The 17478-nt window shown below is 40.4% G+C and overlaps 1 protein-coding gene across 3 annotated transcripts in view; it reads left to right on the top strand.

Moving 5' to 3' along the window:
* The first annotated feature begins 10338 nt into the window (after nucleotides 1–10338).
* The window catches only part of cadpsa (Ca2+-dependent activator protein for secretion a), a 273414-nt gene continuing 266274 nt past the window's right edge, over nucleotides 10339–17478 (top strand). For all 3 annotated transcript variants that reach the window (XM_050039323.1, XM_050039322.1, XM_050039321.1), the window contains exon 1: nucleotides 10339–10971. In XM_050039323.1, coding sequence (XP_049895280.1) covers nucleotides 10621–10971 — 351 coding nt within the window. In that variant the 5' untranslated portion in view covers nucleotides 10339–10620. The remainder of the gene's footprint in view (nucleotides 10972–17478) is intronic.

Raw genomic sequence — 17478 nt, 5'->3', positions numbered from 1 at the left:
ATATGGATGCTTGGTCAGTGACCTTACATGTCAAACCATGTCGCTCTAGGTACCCCATCCCACTTTTTTCCATGACAAATACGAGACGACAACAAGCTAATAATAGGTCTTGATAATAAAAACTAAGAAGAAATTTCATTTTCTCAAAAAAATGTTAGTGATGGACTATTGGACGCTGAAAGCCAAGAACGTCTGTGCTTGCAATAATCAGGCTGGTAAACTCCAGTAAGTAGTGTGCACCAGGATGTTTTGCTAGCCAGCAAAACACTTACACCGAAGCAGTGTCGGCCATTGTTTTAATTTAGCAGTAAATAATCAGCTGTGTGTGTGTGACTGTGGATTGTGGAGCTGTTAAATGGTGTTGTGGAGTTTGGTAGTTGTAGCGGTGGCTGTTAGCAGTTAGCTCTGTTTGATAGACACTGAATGGTAGCAGAGCAAGCAGCCATCAGCGGTCAATCTTCACAGCTGATCCCCACAGGAATCCACTCAGATCTGGACTGTCTCAGGAGGGTTTATGGGTTGACTGCTGTTTGACAGGCGGGTAGGAGGCTCAGTTATCTGTGAGTGTAGCTGTGCTTTAAGTAAACAGTCTGAACTTTTCTCTAACAGCTGAAAGTTTTGTCTTAAACCACCAACTCTTTGAGACATAAGTGTAAACCTCCAGACTAACATGTTGCAGATTAAGAAAGTAAGTTATTTTTCTGCTTCTAAACAGTGAGACTGATAAATCAGAGTTTACAATGAACCTGGGTACAAATCCTAGTTGTCTCATATTAGTTATTTGTGGTGTCAAAGTTTTTGAGAACATAAATAGAGAGATGTCAAGCATTTCAAATGATGATCAGTAAGTGTGTGTTCGTAAATCAGCCCTTAAACCTGTCAAACACTGCTGGAGAAATGACAGTTTGTAAGTGTGTATAAATTATTTGTAGTTGTAGAAAAAAATTGTTTAAAACTGTCATAATGATTCTAATTTCTGACACATGAAACTGGATTAGTTGAAGACAAAAAACATAAAGAAATCATAATAACTAAAAGTTGACTAATAGGTTCTGAATTTTCATTGACTAAAACTAGATTAAAACTATCACTATAAATATAGAATTAACTTAGAACATAGGTTTACTTCCTTAGGTTTAGGAAACAAAAATGTGTTGTTAAGTTTAAAGAAAAACCTTACTTTTGTTGATGTAATGTCACATGACATACATCACCAGTGAAGTATGCTACACATACTAGCACACTATGTTGTTAATAAAATAACCCAAATTTTGGTGTTACACGGGGTACAAACAGCGGTCTCTCAAGTGAATGTCCAGGAGTTTGTTTGACCCATCCACCTCCTCTTCTACCTGCCCTATGCGGACTCTTTGTACTACCACAGTTCCTCGGAGCGTCAAAAAATACCAATGCCTGGTGCGTCTCATATCGCCGCTAAAGGGTGCCTTGGTGTGTTAGTATGTGATGCCAAGTTCCAGTAAATGACCAATAGGGAGTGAGACCAGCTTGGAAGTGGTGACAAGGCAGTGACAGGCTGATAGACACTGCCACTCCTAGAACCGTGCTGCTACTTTGGCTAAAAATTCATTTGTTACAATCCACACAGATCACTATTTACACAGTGATGATCAGGAATTCTACCTTTGTGTATTTGAACAGGTGAAATGAATATGCATTCCATTTTAAGTGTAGTTATAAACCTATGCACACAGTCTCAATAGTTACACCGTAAGCTATGCTATAGACCAGTGGCTCCCAAATGGTCCAGCCATGGGGTTCAGATTTCTCCTTAGTCATTAGTTCAAAGTCCACACAGTCTAATATATTAAGCGTCATACTACCTTTGGCCATGTTGTCGAGCTAGTTGGCTGTCTCTGTCAAGTAGCTGTCCATTAGTTACTCACTCTACAGCAGGAAATAGCACTTAAGAATAAAAGCTCAGTGCTGAAAATTCACTGTTTTTCAAATTAAAGTGTGTTTTTGTACAAACTTGACACATTCACGAGTCACTTGTGGTCCATTCAGAATGGACCCATGACTCACTTTTGGACCACAGCCCATATGTTGGGAATCACTGCTATAGTTACTCCATGGGGACCACAAGGACTGTGATTGGTAAGCCTGGGCTGTGTTTTCATGCTGGTGACTTAAAGGGTATTGGTATCTTTTGGCAGGACTCCTGTTAATCCCGTGCATTTATTCAATCTCAGTATAAAACCAAAAGTGAATTTCATTTTGTTTTGTTGTTATGTCCTTTTTACAACCTGCATATAAAATTGAACAAGTGAGGTGAAAAGGGATTTTTCAGTGATGGGCAAAAGATTGATTGGCCACCTACAAGCCACCAGCCAATGTCAGACGGTCAGTGCAGTACCCTGGTTTCACCAAGGATATCTGGATTCAAACACAGTGAGGTTTTGTCATTCATTAAAGCTGAAATTGCAGTAAACAGAAAACTAACCAAATGATCTTAAAGCTGCAGCGATGACAGCAGTTATTTTGAAAGACTGTGTAGAAGCCTGCTGTTAATTTGAATCAGCCACAGCAAAACTGAACAGATGCACAGGCTTAGTGTGATACCTCTGTCTGCTGATGATTTAATATGAGAACACTCAGGGATGTGTGAAACCTGTTACTTTAAATGCACTGCTGATTGAACAGACTTTATTACCATTGTCAACTGGACAGTCATAAGGAGCATATGAGCTCCAAGCTGTGTGCCTATACCTCTGCAGCTTACTCTCTGTCTCTCTCTCCCTCGTTCTTTTCTCTTACTCTATTCTTCAGTCAAGACCAATGGTAAATCAGTAAATGTTGCTGTTCAACTAAGCTACATTTCCTTGTCTAACTTAACAGAACATGGACGCAAGCTAATTTTAGCTTTGTTTGACTCAGCAACAGTATTGTTTCCTCAGGGCGAAGACCCACTGGTTTGTTTGTTCGCCTTTTGTTTTTCATGTCAATCCCACACACCAGCCGCTTCTTGACACATGGTAACTCTCCAGAGAAGGAGCAATGTTATCTCACTCTGGCTACTGTATCTTGATTTCTTGTGTCTGTATGGTGTGTCCACTGTGTGCTGCAGGCATGAATTGACTCGTGTCAAATACTATGTGATATGGTTAGTGTCGGGGGCACTGAGAGCATAGAGATGCACTGTTGGCCATTCTAAAGTGCAGCAGAGAGAAGTGGTTACGGAATAACAAGGGGCAAGGAAGAGACATTGGTTTGTACACTGGATGAGTAAAAAAAACAAAAAACAAAACAGACCTTCGCCCAGGACTTTCCCCTGGAGTCCCATGTTTGGATCCGTGTGAACTTTGGGTGAACTTTTAGTCATTTTAGGGTATGTCCTCACCATGTTTCTTTTCCTAAACCTAACCTCAGTAACTTTATGTTATCTATACATCTGTATGTTAAGGACATAACGTCATTCGTGGGAAGCTAATTCATAGGATAATGTACAAACTGTTGTGCATGTATTTTTCATAGGTTATCATACAAACCGTTCTATGGAAATACGCTGAAACATGAGTGACGGCCCCAGGGTTGGCCAGTTGTGGCCCTATCTTTGTTTGCCTTCTGTTGTTGACTTTGCTTTTTTGTGTTCCAGGAAGTCAGAGGGCGGAACTGAAAACCGGTCAGAGATGCAATACACCTGGTAGGCTGATACATGTATACCAACAGTCATATATGAAATCTACGCGACTGGCTCCTAAACAACTGCGCCCACCACTAATACAAGACAAACTCACCAACACGAAGTCGAACCCTGCTACAACGCGACATTGTAGTGAATAAAGCTGAGGCCAAAAGTAAAGAGACACATTTAAAGTAGGTTAAGGGTAAAGATTACATCTTGTTACTTGTAAGACAAATCCAGTATTCATGTATAATGAATAAAGTAAACAAATAAAGTGGATTAACAACTTCTGGACCAAGGGGCCGAGGGGGCTGATGGTGTAGGTATGGTGGGCAAGTCATGTAGCTACTGTGCAGTTCATGTAGCTGCTCCAGCTGGAGCTATACCTACTCAGGTAGGCTGAGCTTAAGATTCTATGGGCTTTTCTCATTTCCCAGTTTCTACCAGGGAGGTTAAACAAAGTAGACATCATGGCGTCATATTGCGTCATATAACTGGGGTACGACACATGCACAGTAAAATCTGGTCTGCAATTGCTGAAAGGCTCAATAGCTGGCCCACTGATGCATCATAGAATATAGGAATGATTAATTCATGTCACTGGGTGTCCTCAGTCGGCTTTAAATCTGAATATATCTTGTATGAAAACTGAAGATAAGGGTGAGAATTACATGAAACATATGTAACACTCTGATGTACGGTATATCTGCCACCATCCATTCGAGTGCACACAAAAACTGCTATCAGGCGGAGCGCCCCCAAAGAGGCTAAAAAGAGCACATTATGACCTGACCGCAGGAGGACATTGTGACCACTGACATATTAACAATATTGTGTATGTATAAACATTAATGTGTGAATTTGTTTAAGTTGACACATGTGATATACACTCATTCTCAGATGCTCCATCCTTCTTCCTTGTCTCTATAGACATTCCTTAACCATATCATCTGTTTCATTTAGGCAGTGCCAGATTAAAAAGATTAATACATTCATTATAGCAACCTGATAAGACATTAAGAAGAAAACTCATTATAAAAGATAGCTTTTTTATGCAGAGTGTGGACTGTTGTCTGCTAATATTTTATCTACCTCCAGGACAGTTGATGTCTTTCCTCCTAGTGAGTGTTTTTTCACAGGATAAATCAGACGCTTTACATCTCTGTAATGGAGCAAGGTGGGCCCTCAACATGTTACACTGCTGCATTCACATATGACATGGCTGACTCTCTGCATCACCTATCCAATGCACTCTTACAATTAATCTGTCTATTGAAGCAATCAGAAAATGCTCGGCCCATGATGCTGCTTCATCTTTGTTCGGTAAATGTTTCCCAAACAGTCATTGATGCCGATGAGATATAACATCACTACCCAATCTTCCTCTTTGCATTTAAATCTATGCTGTGGGGATTAATGAGAGCACAGCCAAAATGCCAAACATGAAGTACACTACTGTGCAGAAGTCTCATGTCAATAAACTTATTTTGTAAATTGACTGATGGATAGTGCTTATCTGATCTTATTCGCTAGTAAGTTCTTAGGTAGTTTCTTCTGTTTTGTCAAAACTGATACTGTATGTGTTTTCTCAATTTCTGATCATTCACAGTGGTCACGCAGTCTGCCAAGTAAAGCTAAGTAATAATGAAGTTTGCTTTGGGTCCTGTGTTGAAGATTTGACATACCTCATGTGAAATTTATTTTTTGGTGGTTGAGGAGTGGCTCTTCTTTGTGGTCTCTTCGTGGCGTTAAAAAGTAGAGGTGCAACGACACATTGCTCTGGATCAATATATCATTTAAGTGATTGATGATGGTCATAGTCATAGTCATAGTCAGTTTATTTGCCATTTGCAGTAAAATACCACATTGGAAAACGATTGTGAGAGTTCACATTTAAGACACAAGGGACCATAAGACATGAAATGAATAAATAATACAAACAAACAGGTAGGTACATAACAAGGACAATGCCCCCGGCGATACACCCACATCATCTAAAAAGGTACAAGAAATTCAAAAGTGCAAATATTAGCACTAAAAATCATTGATAAAGTACAAGACAAAAAGTGCAAGATAAAGAAGTACACATGTTTGGCACCCTTTTAAAAGTATAATAATAACAACAAAAATAATAATAATGGATATTAACATTTGCACCAATGTGTGCAGGCACACGGATGGATTAATGTGAGCAGTTAAAGGTTATTTAAGCTACGCACAGCACAGGGAAAGAAACTCTTAATGAACCGAGAGGCAGAACATTTAATGACGACGATTCAACCATCCAATATTATTGATGCAAAGTGTAAATATTGATACATATTGTCATCTTTAAGATATGCCTTCATTTTGAAATGGTTAGTTATTTTGAAATCCCCATGGCACGTCTGTGTCACCATTTCTGTCTCATTCCTAAACATTCAAACAGTATTAGCATCGTAGCACCAGGAAGACAATGGTTAAAAGCCAAGAGAAAGACAATAAGAATATCTACTGAGACTGTTTCATATCAGTCACAGGCCTCTGAACTAAATCTAATCGAAATCATATCATCACAGACTGTTTTTGTATCAGCAAATATTGTTTTGTTGTCCAAAGAATCGATATCATATTGTATTGTGATGAAACTTGTGATTTACACCCCTCTCTCTTTCTCTCTCTCTCTCTCTCTCTCTCTCTCTCTCTTTCTCTCTCTCTCTCTCTCTCTCTCTCTCTCTATCTATCTATCTATCTATCTAATAGCAAGACGTATTTATTAATAATGTTAACATTATATGATATAAAATCATATACATTGTCATTGTTATCATTTATCATTGTCTTGCCTAACCAACCCAACCAACCAATGAAGGCAACAGATAGTAGCCAATCAGAGGGAGAGTAAACTGCAACAGGAGAGATCCTGGGGCTGCTGACAGCAGCTCTCCCTACAAATCCCCCATCATCACATGTAACTCAAAGCTTTTTATGTATAACTTAATATAAATATATTGATCACTATTATCCAGTGACTTAAAAATTAGATCATCTTAACGTTACCCTAGAACAGTTCTTCTCAACGTCAATGTCACAATTCACCAGAGCACAGCCAGTCAATACATGTATTGAGAGTAGATTTAGCACCATTTATTTGTTAGGAGAGGACTTGACATTAGCATTATTCCAGAGAGTAAATACAATTGAAGCTAGCCACATTAGCTGCGCAACATGCTAACGCCAAGTTCAGTAGGCTAAGCTGCAATATTAACAGTAAAACAGCATAAAAATAGTGAAACTTACAGCCTCCAAGTTTAAATTGGGGTCACAGACAGCCTGTATCGAGCTTCAGTGTTGAAGTGAATCTTATTTTGTACTGGTATTTGTTGAAAAACTGTTTTCCAGTTGTTGTGGAGACATTTCAGTTAGAAATAAGGTAATCTACTGGGTGTTAAGATATGATAAGATCACATATACTTTAATGGCCCTGTAGGAAGATTTGACCCAGACTTGGTCCTGCAGTTTCACAGAAGCTAAAATCTGCATGCTACATAATAAAAATATCTCAAGGTCATATAGCTTCATGTAGCCTAACAATTTGCACATAAACACGCACACACACGCACACACACACACACACACACACACACCTTCTGACAATGGTGAACTATTGCACAACCTCATGGCCAACATCCTACATTACCTGTTAGCATTGACAAACTGAATGGACAAGAGCAGGAATGAATGCTTGTAATGGTTCAGCTCTATAGAACCCTGAATCCTCTACCAGATGGTAAGAGGTGGGACTCTGGATGGAGAATCTGAGCTGGATCAGATATTATTTTCCATGCCTGTCTGATAACTGACTGCTCATAGATTGTTCATATGACCAAATGAGCAATCTGTGATTTCAGCTACAAGATACCATAGCAGGCTATTAACCCTATCTTCTAATGCTCTCTACGACTGTATGGTGAAATAGAAACATAAACTTATGCTCAACTTCATAGACCCTGAGTCTACATAAAAAAGTATATTTGCTGTTGCAGTCTAGAGCAGAGACTTTCAACATGGACCCTCCATCTGAGTTTGTTTTCAATATGAACCGTCATCTGAGGATGTGAAGATCACACACCTGTAATAAGAAGGTCACAAAGCCAGCTGGCATCTCTGCATTTCTCCCAAAAATATGTGCAGAGGATCTGACTCAGCATAGTGCATCATCTTTCAAAAATCTGTGAATGATGATTTTAGGCTTTTTGAACTGACATCAATTATTATGAAATGCTTTGAGAGGATCATAGTGTCCTTGCTTAGATGGGAGGTAGATGTGTTATTAGACCCCTTCTAGTTTGCTTACAAGCAAGGTTGTGGCCCAGATGATGCTATTAGCTGCACCACACATCTCGTCACAAAACACTTGGAAGATGTCTCAAGAACGCTTACTGTTTGTTGATTTTAGCTCAGCTTTAACGCTGCAGCTGCACATGTTGATTATAAAATTGAAACACACAAAGGTTAATCCCTAGGCAGCGGTTGCTCAGTCCATAGGGACTTGGCTTTGGAACCAGAGGGTCACCAGCTCACGTCCCCGTACAGACCAAGCATGGGTTCACCTCCCGGGGCCCCACCAAGGCACCCTTGAAAAAGGCACTGATTCTCAGGCAGCCCCCTCACTCTGACATCTCTTTGTTTAATGAAGTTCTAACACAAGTTCAGTCAGGAAGACAAAACTTTTCATGCTCAGGCTGTAAGTGTCTTGGTCACCCTGCCATTCACTCCTTGCATGCATGCTCACTCACTATCTCTAGGTGCCATTTTGTGGGTAGGTCAATTGAGTCATCAGCTGATTCACAATCAGCCAATAGCACAGCGACACACCTTCCCTGTCAGCCTATCATCTTACTGCTCCTCATTTTAAATAGGGTTATTTCTCTGCTGTAGCTCTGTCTTGCTGCCCTTGACTGCGCCCTAAACCTCCCCATCACCACCTAGTCATTATGGATTCATCAGCCTCATACGCCTCAGCAACCTCAGAGTCAGCAGCCACCACCACCATCAGTGTCTGGACTCCATGAGGGGGAGTTATCTTGCTGCTGCTCAGATATCCCTCTATCACAAAATATCTCCCTCTGGTGTTTAAGCGCCAAAGACTTCTGTTAAATCTTAATCAGCACAAATTATCTGTTAATTTGTACTCTCATATTCTGTATTAAATGTTGTCTTCACTTCATTCTTCTGTCTCTCTTGATTGAAATGCATGTATAGGTCCTGTTTGATCATTTGTGTGTATTTCGAGTCTGTGTGCAAAAAAGTTTTATTTCCCCACAGGAATTAATATAGCAAATCTTCTTCTTATTATTATTTTAGTCAAGTGGTAGAAAGTGACAACTTTACTCTTATTTTTCTCTCTGCTCCATTGCTTTCTCTCTTGACCACGCACACTCTATCCCCACATTATATACTGAGCTGTTCCTTAAAGAAGCTACATCTTAACACCTGTTTCACAGTAAGCGTGTGTGTTTTGTCAGATTATATAAATTGGCAGGCAAATTCAATTCAATTCAATTTTATTTATAAAGCCCAATATCACAAATCACAATTTGGGCTTTACAGCATATGACATTCCTCTGTCCTTTGGACCCTCACAGTGGATAAGGATAATAATAAGCAAAATGCTAACATGCATCCCTTTTTAGTGTCCACTGGAAACAGTTTCTGGTGTCATGTGTTGCTACTTGCAGAGTGTCTCTGTATTGGTTGTGTTTTCTCTATTTGCAGTTATGTGCTGTCAAATAGGTGAACATGTTTTCTTAATTTGCATTGAGCTCTCAGGGCCACCATAGAAACTGGACTGTAGTTCCTCTATGAGTCACAGGTGCACAATTCATTTGATAATTTGCACATAAACACATCACCTAAACATATGTAGATGTAAACATAATGGCACAATAGATGTTTTTCTTGAGCCAAATGTATGACATGATATCTAAATTTAAAAAAGACTAACTAACCGACTAACCAAGTACATTTGTGTTATATAGCATTGTAGTGTTTGTTGTGTTGGATTCATGCATCCTATTGATATTTAGCTTTACAGATACTGAATATTGTAAATAGTTAGATCTCCACATCCTAACATAACTGATGATAGGGCTTGATTTGGGACTCATACTTGAATCCCAGTCAGGTGAAGTCTGAGCTTTGCTCAATACATATTTTTAAAAGCCTTTTTTTCCCCAGTATTTTTTCTTAAAATTTTTATACAAATGTTTGTGTGCAAGAGGTTCAGGCAGTTAATTAAGGTTTATATCACAGCACCCCAATCTAAGTAAGCAAACGGACAGACAGACAATTTAACAGATAATACGTAAAATTATTCATTTAGTCACCATTCATTCGGTTATTTATTTGAAATCAGTGGTGAAGCTTTTATTGTGAAAGCCAAAGCGATTTTATTCCGGTCTGGTGCTGTAACCTGTCCTCTTTTGACTCAGATGGATCATCAGGTGGCCGTTCATCTATTGTGCTCATAGCCAGATCAAACTGATCCCAGAGCAGTCGGGGATCGGGTTTCAGCACCGCGGTCAGCTCCGGGCCCAGCCTCCCCCCCCCCCCAGTCAGCAGAGCACCAACACATCTACGTTTCCTCTTGTTTTCCCTCCCTGCGACCCCTCCCCCTTTATATCTGCTCTCATGATAAATCCCTCCTATGTGCCACTGACTGGTAGACTTGAAAGGATTGGAAATCACGCAGCCAACTAGACTCTACAACACTTTCATTTTTCTTGCTGAGATTGACACGTCTGACGGCATTTTTTTTTCTTGAAAAGCAACAGTCATAGTCGCTCATCTGTCAGGTTTCTCGTCTCCACAGCGACTTCCCCTGGATCTTTCCCTCTGTGGCTGACACTCAAGCTGCTCGGCATCTTTTTTTTTCTACTTTTACAGTTTTACCTTTGCAGCAGGTAGCCTATATTCTCCATCCAAGCCTCGCCAGCATGTTGGACCCGTCTTCCAGCGAAGAGGAAGGGGATGAGATACTGGAGGTGGAGCGCAAAGAGGTGGCGGCCCCGAAGAGCCTCGGAGGAACCCGGCTGTCACCGGGCCGAGCCTCCGACGGCAACGGCGGCGGAGGGCTCCAGCCCAGGGGCCGCGGGAGCGGCGGTGGCCGACCCTCCAGCCCCAGCCCGTCGGTGGGCAGCGACAAGGAAAAAGAGGACCTGGAGAAGATGCAGAGAGAGGAGGAGGAGAGGAAAAAGAGACTCCAGCTGTATGTGTTTGTGATGCGCTGCATCGCCTATCCGTTTAACGCAAAGCAACCTACTGACATGGCCAGGAGGCAGCAGAAGGTAAGATCAGTGTGAAAAACGAGAATAAACCCAGACCCAACTTCAAAGCTGTTCTTTAAATACATCCTTCACTTGTAGAAGGCATCAGTGAGATGCATGACACCAACTGTTGCTTCTACAGTCGCACTATGTCGCCGGATGGTCGAATTTTCAAGAATGAAAAAATAGCCTGTAACTCAATTTACTCAACCCTACAGTCTCAGATCACCCCTCACATATTCAATTAATTGCACAGCACACGAGGATTTATACTTTTATTAAAGAGGTGAGTCGACTGTGACGGATGAAGTGCAGTCTGAGATGATAGTTACACTACCTCACTGCACATCAACAGCAGGACCAAATGTCCACTTGATGTCTCTTTGGACTGAAAATATTTTCTTTTCTCCATTCACCCAACATCCCGGAACGATGATGACAAAGCTAAAAGGTACCAGAAAAATTTGAGACACAACGAAATGTGTTAATCTAAACTGAAGACAGACAGGGCTGGCAACAAAAAGGAGAGGCTGGAAGATGACATGAGAGAGATAGGGAGAGCGAGAGCGTGTGTGTTCATGTTGTTCCCACCCATTATAGTAGCTCTTGCATATGTGAATAACCTCTGAGCATAGAAGCATCAGTGCTGTCCCCTCCTCCTCTTAGTCTCAAGCCGAGCTCCCATTAGAGCAATCTGTTGCACCACTGCCACTGAATGACATCCTCAATATGAGAGGAATGTTTCCTCTTACCCTACAGTCTATCAGCTTTGATGCAGCCATTCAAGAATAGCACTAATGCCTATCTAACACAACCTGAGGTATATCAGACCAAAGTGACCCAAACCTGACATTTGTAAAGATACACTCTGTGACTTTGTTTTAGCACTGTTTCTGGGGGTCCACAGACTCCCAGTGGTGTTTACTGGTACTGCAGGCCTTTTGAGGCAGCATGGCCTGGAAAGTGTCAGCATGCTTGAAATGAACTACTTTGAACAATATGTCCTCTGACCATGTTGGAGGCACAAGTGTTTATAAATGTTCCAAACAGCCACACAGAAGGGTGGAAAGAGAGGTATTGTGGAGTGGGAGAAGACATGATTGACATTCAGATAGGCGGATAATGACACAGACAATCATAGTCATAGTGTTGCATTACACGTAAAAAGTGATGGATGTAGTTCACACTATTCTGAACTGGAGGACCTACCTGTGCTGACATTACAGGCATTCAATGACAGTATGGGTCTGAGCCTTCACCTTGTCCACACCAGTTGCGTAGTGAAAGCAGCATGTCAGCAGCTGTGGTCCTCTGTAAGTGTCTACAACACCCGGCGAGCCGATCAACCACAGTACTGTTTTGCTGCACTGCTGCACACACTCAGCCCAATACAGTCACAGTAGTTATGTACGTAATGCTGGCCATACACAAACAACTTTTCAAGTGATTTCACTGTCGCATGCAAATTTCCAATGCTGGAATAAAATCCTGAGAGTTATACCTCAGTTGTTGTGCTCCCCTGGTCTCGATCGTTTGGTGTAAGGTGGTCATAAAACTCAGTCTGAGCTGTTTCAGGTCAGTCTTTCTCTTGTCTTGATTTTTCAACAGAATCAAACATGTTTAATATTATTATAAGTTTTTAGCCTTGGCTTGTGCAAATAGTCAAGTTCAGTGACATGAACATTGTTAGGAACCAATAGCTGCACTCTCTCCAGCACCAAACAGGAGGCAGCAAACTGGGTAGGTGGTAAACATGGAGGGGACTCTGGGGAGGCGCACAAATGTGAACAAGTCTTGGTTCTCTTTTAGTGTGAAATTGGAGGAGAAACTGGTGGAGTTGTCGCGTAAACAAGAGTCAGTGTTATGTATCTGATCCACCAACCTGCACTTATTTTGGTGAGAAATATTTGAATTTTTGAAATGGTTTGCCTCTCATTCCCACGGTGTCCTCCCTCTAAAATAGCGCAGCTAACCAACGGGGGCTGGCAGCAAGCTGAGGCGACAAGATCCAAAATAAGTTTGTACATGAATACAGTTTATCTTTATGGATTATATTGATGCGGAATTGACAAAAATACCATCAAAATAGTATGCATTTATCTTGTGTACTAGAGTTATGTGTTTTTGTGGACATGGGGAATAGTTAATATGCCATATTTCTTAAAAGGAGTTTGGCGTAATGTTTTCCCCCAGGAGCAGGAAGGGAAATAATCTCAAAAGGTAGCTAGTTGTAGTCTTGCAAAGAGTGACACTGCAAGATCCCCAGTCTTTGGAAAATCGTAAAGTGTGTGACTAAAAACTAACATTGTCTTTAGATGTGAGAGTGGGTCCGACCTCAGTCTTTTAAAAGTCTTTTCAAAGCCTTCTAGTGCATGGTAGGCATAAGTTGAAAGAAAATTGTGTTAGGTTGTGGTAGTTGTGGGTGCAACACGTGATTTATTACAAGGCTGATGTAAGACAGCTATAACATATCCGTTACAACACATGCGCATGTGATGGACAACTGAAACTTGGGGGTGAAACATATGTGGTGTGTCTGCTGGATGTGGTTACATTGAACATTGCTGCCATGGTACCAAAGTGCACTGGAAGCATTTAACAAGCATAGCAGTGCATCTGCAAGCAGACTGAACCTCAGGATAGATTCTGTGGTATTTTGTTAATTTTAATGTGGTATTTATTCTCTCTCTCTTCTTTCCTTCACATCATATATATATTATAAGTATTAATGTCGTCCTAAGCAACCCCCCATTCAAGGAGGTCCTCGAGGCATTTTAGCTCATCACAAAGGGTACATTACTCAAAGATGGTTGAGAACCACTATGTTACAGTAGCCACAGAAATATTTTTGACCATTAATATAACTCGTTGTAACAAGTGATGATTGGCAGCCTCTAGTGGCTTCAGCAAAACACTTTACACATAGGCAGTAGGAAATCTGTACGCCTTCAGCTGTAACCTGATTTATAAAGTCATGTGAAACCATATTTCTTTCATCAGGTTAACAGATAATGAGAATCTATGTTAACACACAACGGTTGGGCTTAAGGAAGTTGGTTATTTGGCCATGAACGTGTGTTTATTCCCATGACAAAGACCCAAGACAGGGAAGGGAAGGGAATTACTTTGGTAGCCAATAACTGAAATAAATGAAAAATCAATGTTTGTACCTTAGTGTCATTGTGTTGAAAATAATTCAACCCCTCCACAGTTTGAGTTAACCCAAACAACGTTGTATTGATTCTGCTTTTCAACTGAAGCTGAATCAGTAATTCAGTTCACAGCCCAACAGTCAATGTATTTGTAAAATTAAACATGTGAAAAGTAAGTTTAAGCAGGGCACTCTTCCACATTGCAACAGCAGGTGTCATATCAAGTCTATTGAAGTCAAAGCTACGAGAGACACCTAAAAGACTTCTCATGTAAGTAGAGATAGATTATTAGAATAATCACAGTGTTGTAATTTACGTAAATGGATTATCTTGCGCACAGTAATATTGCTTTACAGGAAGTAGCAACATATGCACAGGATTATACCAAATTATATGATACCATAGTACAATAATAATCAACACTTTGTTGAAAATGGTAGAGGCATTCTGAAGATCGTGATCCAGCATCTTTGTCATAAACAAAAGCAAAACAAAACAAAAACCCATGAGTAGTGACCCTCACATACACAGATCAGTCAAACTAAAACAGCCTGTTTATTCTGTCCACACATCAGACAGTCACTCGTAAGTCATCAGTAGCAGACTTGTTTATTTTGTGCATAGTGAAGAAGATGTGACATCAGACTTACTGTAACTTTATAACCACATTTTGAAACTGATCAATAAAAACAGTTATCATTTCCAAATCTTCATCCTGTATCATAAGAACTGGATATATATATATATGTTTTAAAAATTCATAATAAAAAGCGGAAAAATGGAGGCGTCCTGAGAGCTGAATGGTTAAGACACACATCACATAACTACAACATCCCTGGTTTGATTCCAGTCAGGGACTTTGGTTGCATGTCATACCTCACCTCTTCCCATTTGTTTCCTGTCTGCCTCTATACTGTTTACTAACAATTGAAGGCAACAATGTAAAAAAAATAACGAAGAAAAAGAGTAATAAATGACCATGTTTGCAGCTGGAGGTGTCCTGTCAGCAGTTTCATAGCAAACCTGATATTGTTTTAGTGGACAAGAGCAGGATGGTAACATTAGGTAAGGCTGCCAGAGAATACTGGCAATAGTAACGGTAGACGGCATTGCCGTTTAAAGTTGAAATATTTTTACTTTTTGCCGTCCTCTGGGACAGAATTTACAATCGGATGTTACATAGCTCCTTAACACAAGAAGAAACCACATGTGATCTGGACAATTACTGGACATTACTAGAAAAATTACATAAATTAATAAGCACAAAATAATTCTGCAATGGATCCTTTCTTCCATAATAATCTGGATACCTTACTACTTAAGCGTTGTGTAGCCCCGATTGAGCAACATTATGCACTCCAGTTGTTACACATCCGAAAAGACGGACAGGTCAAAGAAAGTCTCCAAAAATAAAATCCATCCACTTGGGACTTGTGACATCTTTCTCATTTGAGAGGCCGTGCAGTGATCTGTTTGATGCATTGCAGCCAGGAATGATGCATTTCATGGCTGAATTTTTTAGAATGGCAATCTAAGGGCAAAATATTATTTGTTGCAGTGGCGCTGTTGGCTACTGGAATAAACTGGCAGCAATGGTGACTCACCACGCTGAGTCATCACTGTGAGGTTGGCGACCAGGCAACCTCCAAGACTGCAGGAAGTCACCATGCTTGGTTGCAGTTTGCTGAGAAATACTTCAGTGCATAACTCTCAGAGAATCCATCAATTATCACTGAATTGTCTCTTAATGTTCTGATTTAACAAAATGAGATAATAAGTGAGTAACTGGTAGAGGTGTTAGGTGTGTTTTTGAACTTTGGGCAGAGCCAGGCTCGCTGTGTTACCCTGCCTGCAGTCTTAACGCTAAACTAAGTTAAGCTAAGCTAAGCTAAGCTAAGCTAAGCTAAGCTAAGCTAAGCTAATCATCCTCTAGCTCCTGTTCTAACAAACTGACACAAAAGTGGTATTGATCTTCTCTTTCAAGTCTGAGCAAGTAATCATGTTTGCCAAACTGCCTACTCCATTAATATCAAAGAAGTCTGCGAAAACAATGTATATCTTCATAGATAAATACCTCGCGCTAATTACCTGTTTGTGTCCCACAGGCAGTTGAGCTTGCTGAAGCAAACTGATAATGGTCAGTCAGTTGTTTGATCACCTATGTATATATGGCTGCATTCACTGGTTGGTTTGTACTATGAATATAATCCTCATCCAAGGAGGAATTCATAATTAGAGCACTTGCTTGCATAACTATCCATTATTTCTATCAGCATATAATGAAACCGTGCTTTCTAAAGCATGAAATAATACAATGGAAAGTAAATGGAATGTTCTTTCTGCATCTTTACCAGAGCATACCACAGAAAGCTCAGTCTCAGTCAGTTAGGGAAGGAGTGGTATAAATCATCCAAACTGAGGTGTCAGCCTGACTTGTGATTCTCATCGCAGAGAACAGGCAGTGACTGGCCATGAACAGACTGCTGTGTGTCTCTCAGAGGTCAGCAGACAGTCCTGGTTGGTTATATTATTCCATAAGACATCCAAGAATCTAACACTGAATTCTTGTCATACTAGAGTAACAATAGAACCAACCTGACAGCGTCATCATCACCTCGCTTCTGGGTTGTGCCAAAAATGGGAAACACACACGGAATGCTTGCAGTTTAAAAGTTTTTATTACAATAAAGATGTAAAAGCTAAAGGCAGAATGAGAAGGATTTGTCAAATACGGTTTTTAAAATCAACATTCAAATTTGGCCCCTTCTTTCCGGCTCATCAGATCCTCTTAAATGAGTGCTAATGATCTGGCACCTGGTCACCACCTTTTTATAGAGTCCCACCCTCCCTGCACGCTATTATTGCCCAGAAAAGTTCTGAACACTTTCAGATCACCCATTTCAAATGTTATCAGCCGATTAAATGGTCCATATCAGCTGTCATCACCACCAATATGCTTTAGATGGGGCAAACCGCACCTTGACAGCAGTTTTATTATGTTGTAGTTTTAGTCCTGCCAAAACTACTTGGTTAGGTTTAGGGAAAATCATGGTTTGGATTAAGATAAGTATGGTTGTTAGCGGCATGGTTAATGTAACTTAAGTTACATACATAGGTTATCTTAGGCTACATACATGATGCAAGTTAAGTATGCTGTGTAAGATAACCTACATATCAGAGTCAACACTTACTTTTGGTTTCATACAGGACACGTACAACATTTTGGGTCAATGGCCTGTGTTTATTTGGCTATTCCTTTCAAAAACGGGTAACAAAATAAGAAAATACAGGCAGAGGGCAGGGTCTCTGCAGATGAATGAACCGCTACTCACCTCTTGTGGGTCATAAGTGATGACTGGGAGGGATTACTTTTGTA

The sequence above is a fragment of the Epinephelus moara genome, chromosome 24, assembly GCF_006386435.1.
Source record: "Epinephelus moara isolate mb chromosome 24, YSFRI_EMoa_1.0, whole genome shotgun sequence".
Taxonomy (NCBI): domain Eukaryota; kingdom Metazoa; phylum Chordata; class Actinopteri; order Perciformes; family Serranidae; genus Epinephelus; species Epinephelus moara.
This window is presented reverse-complemented; position numbering and strand designations above follow the sequence as displayed.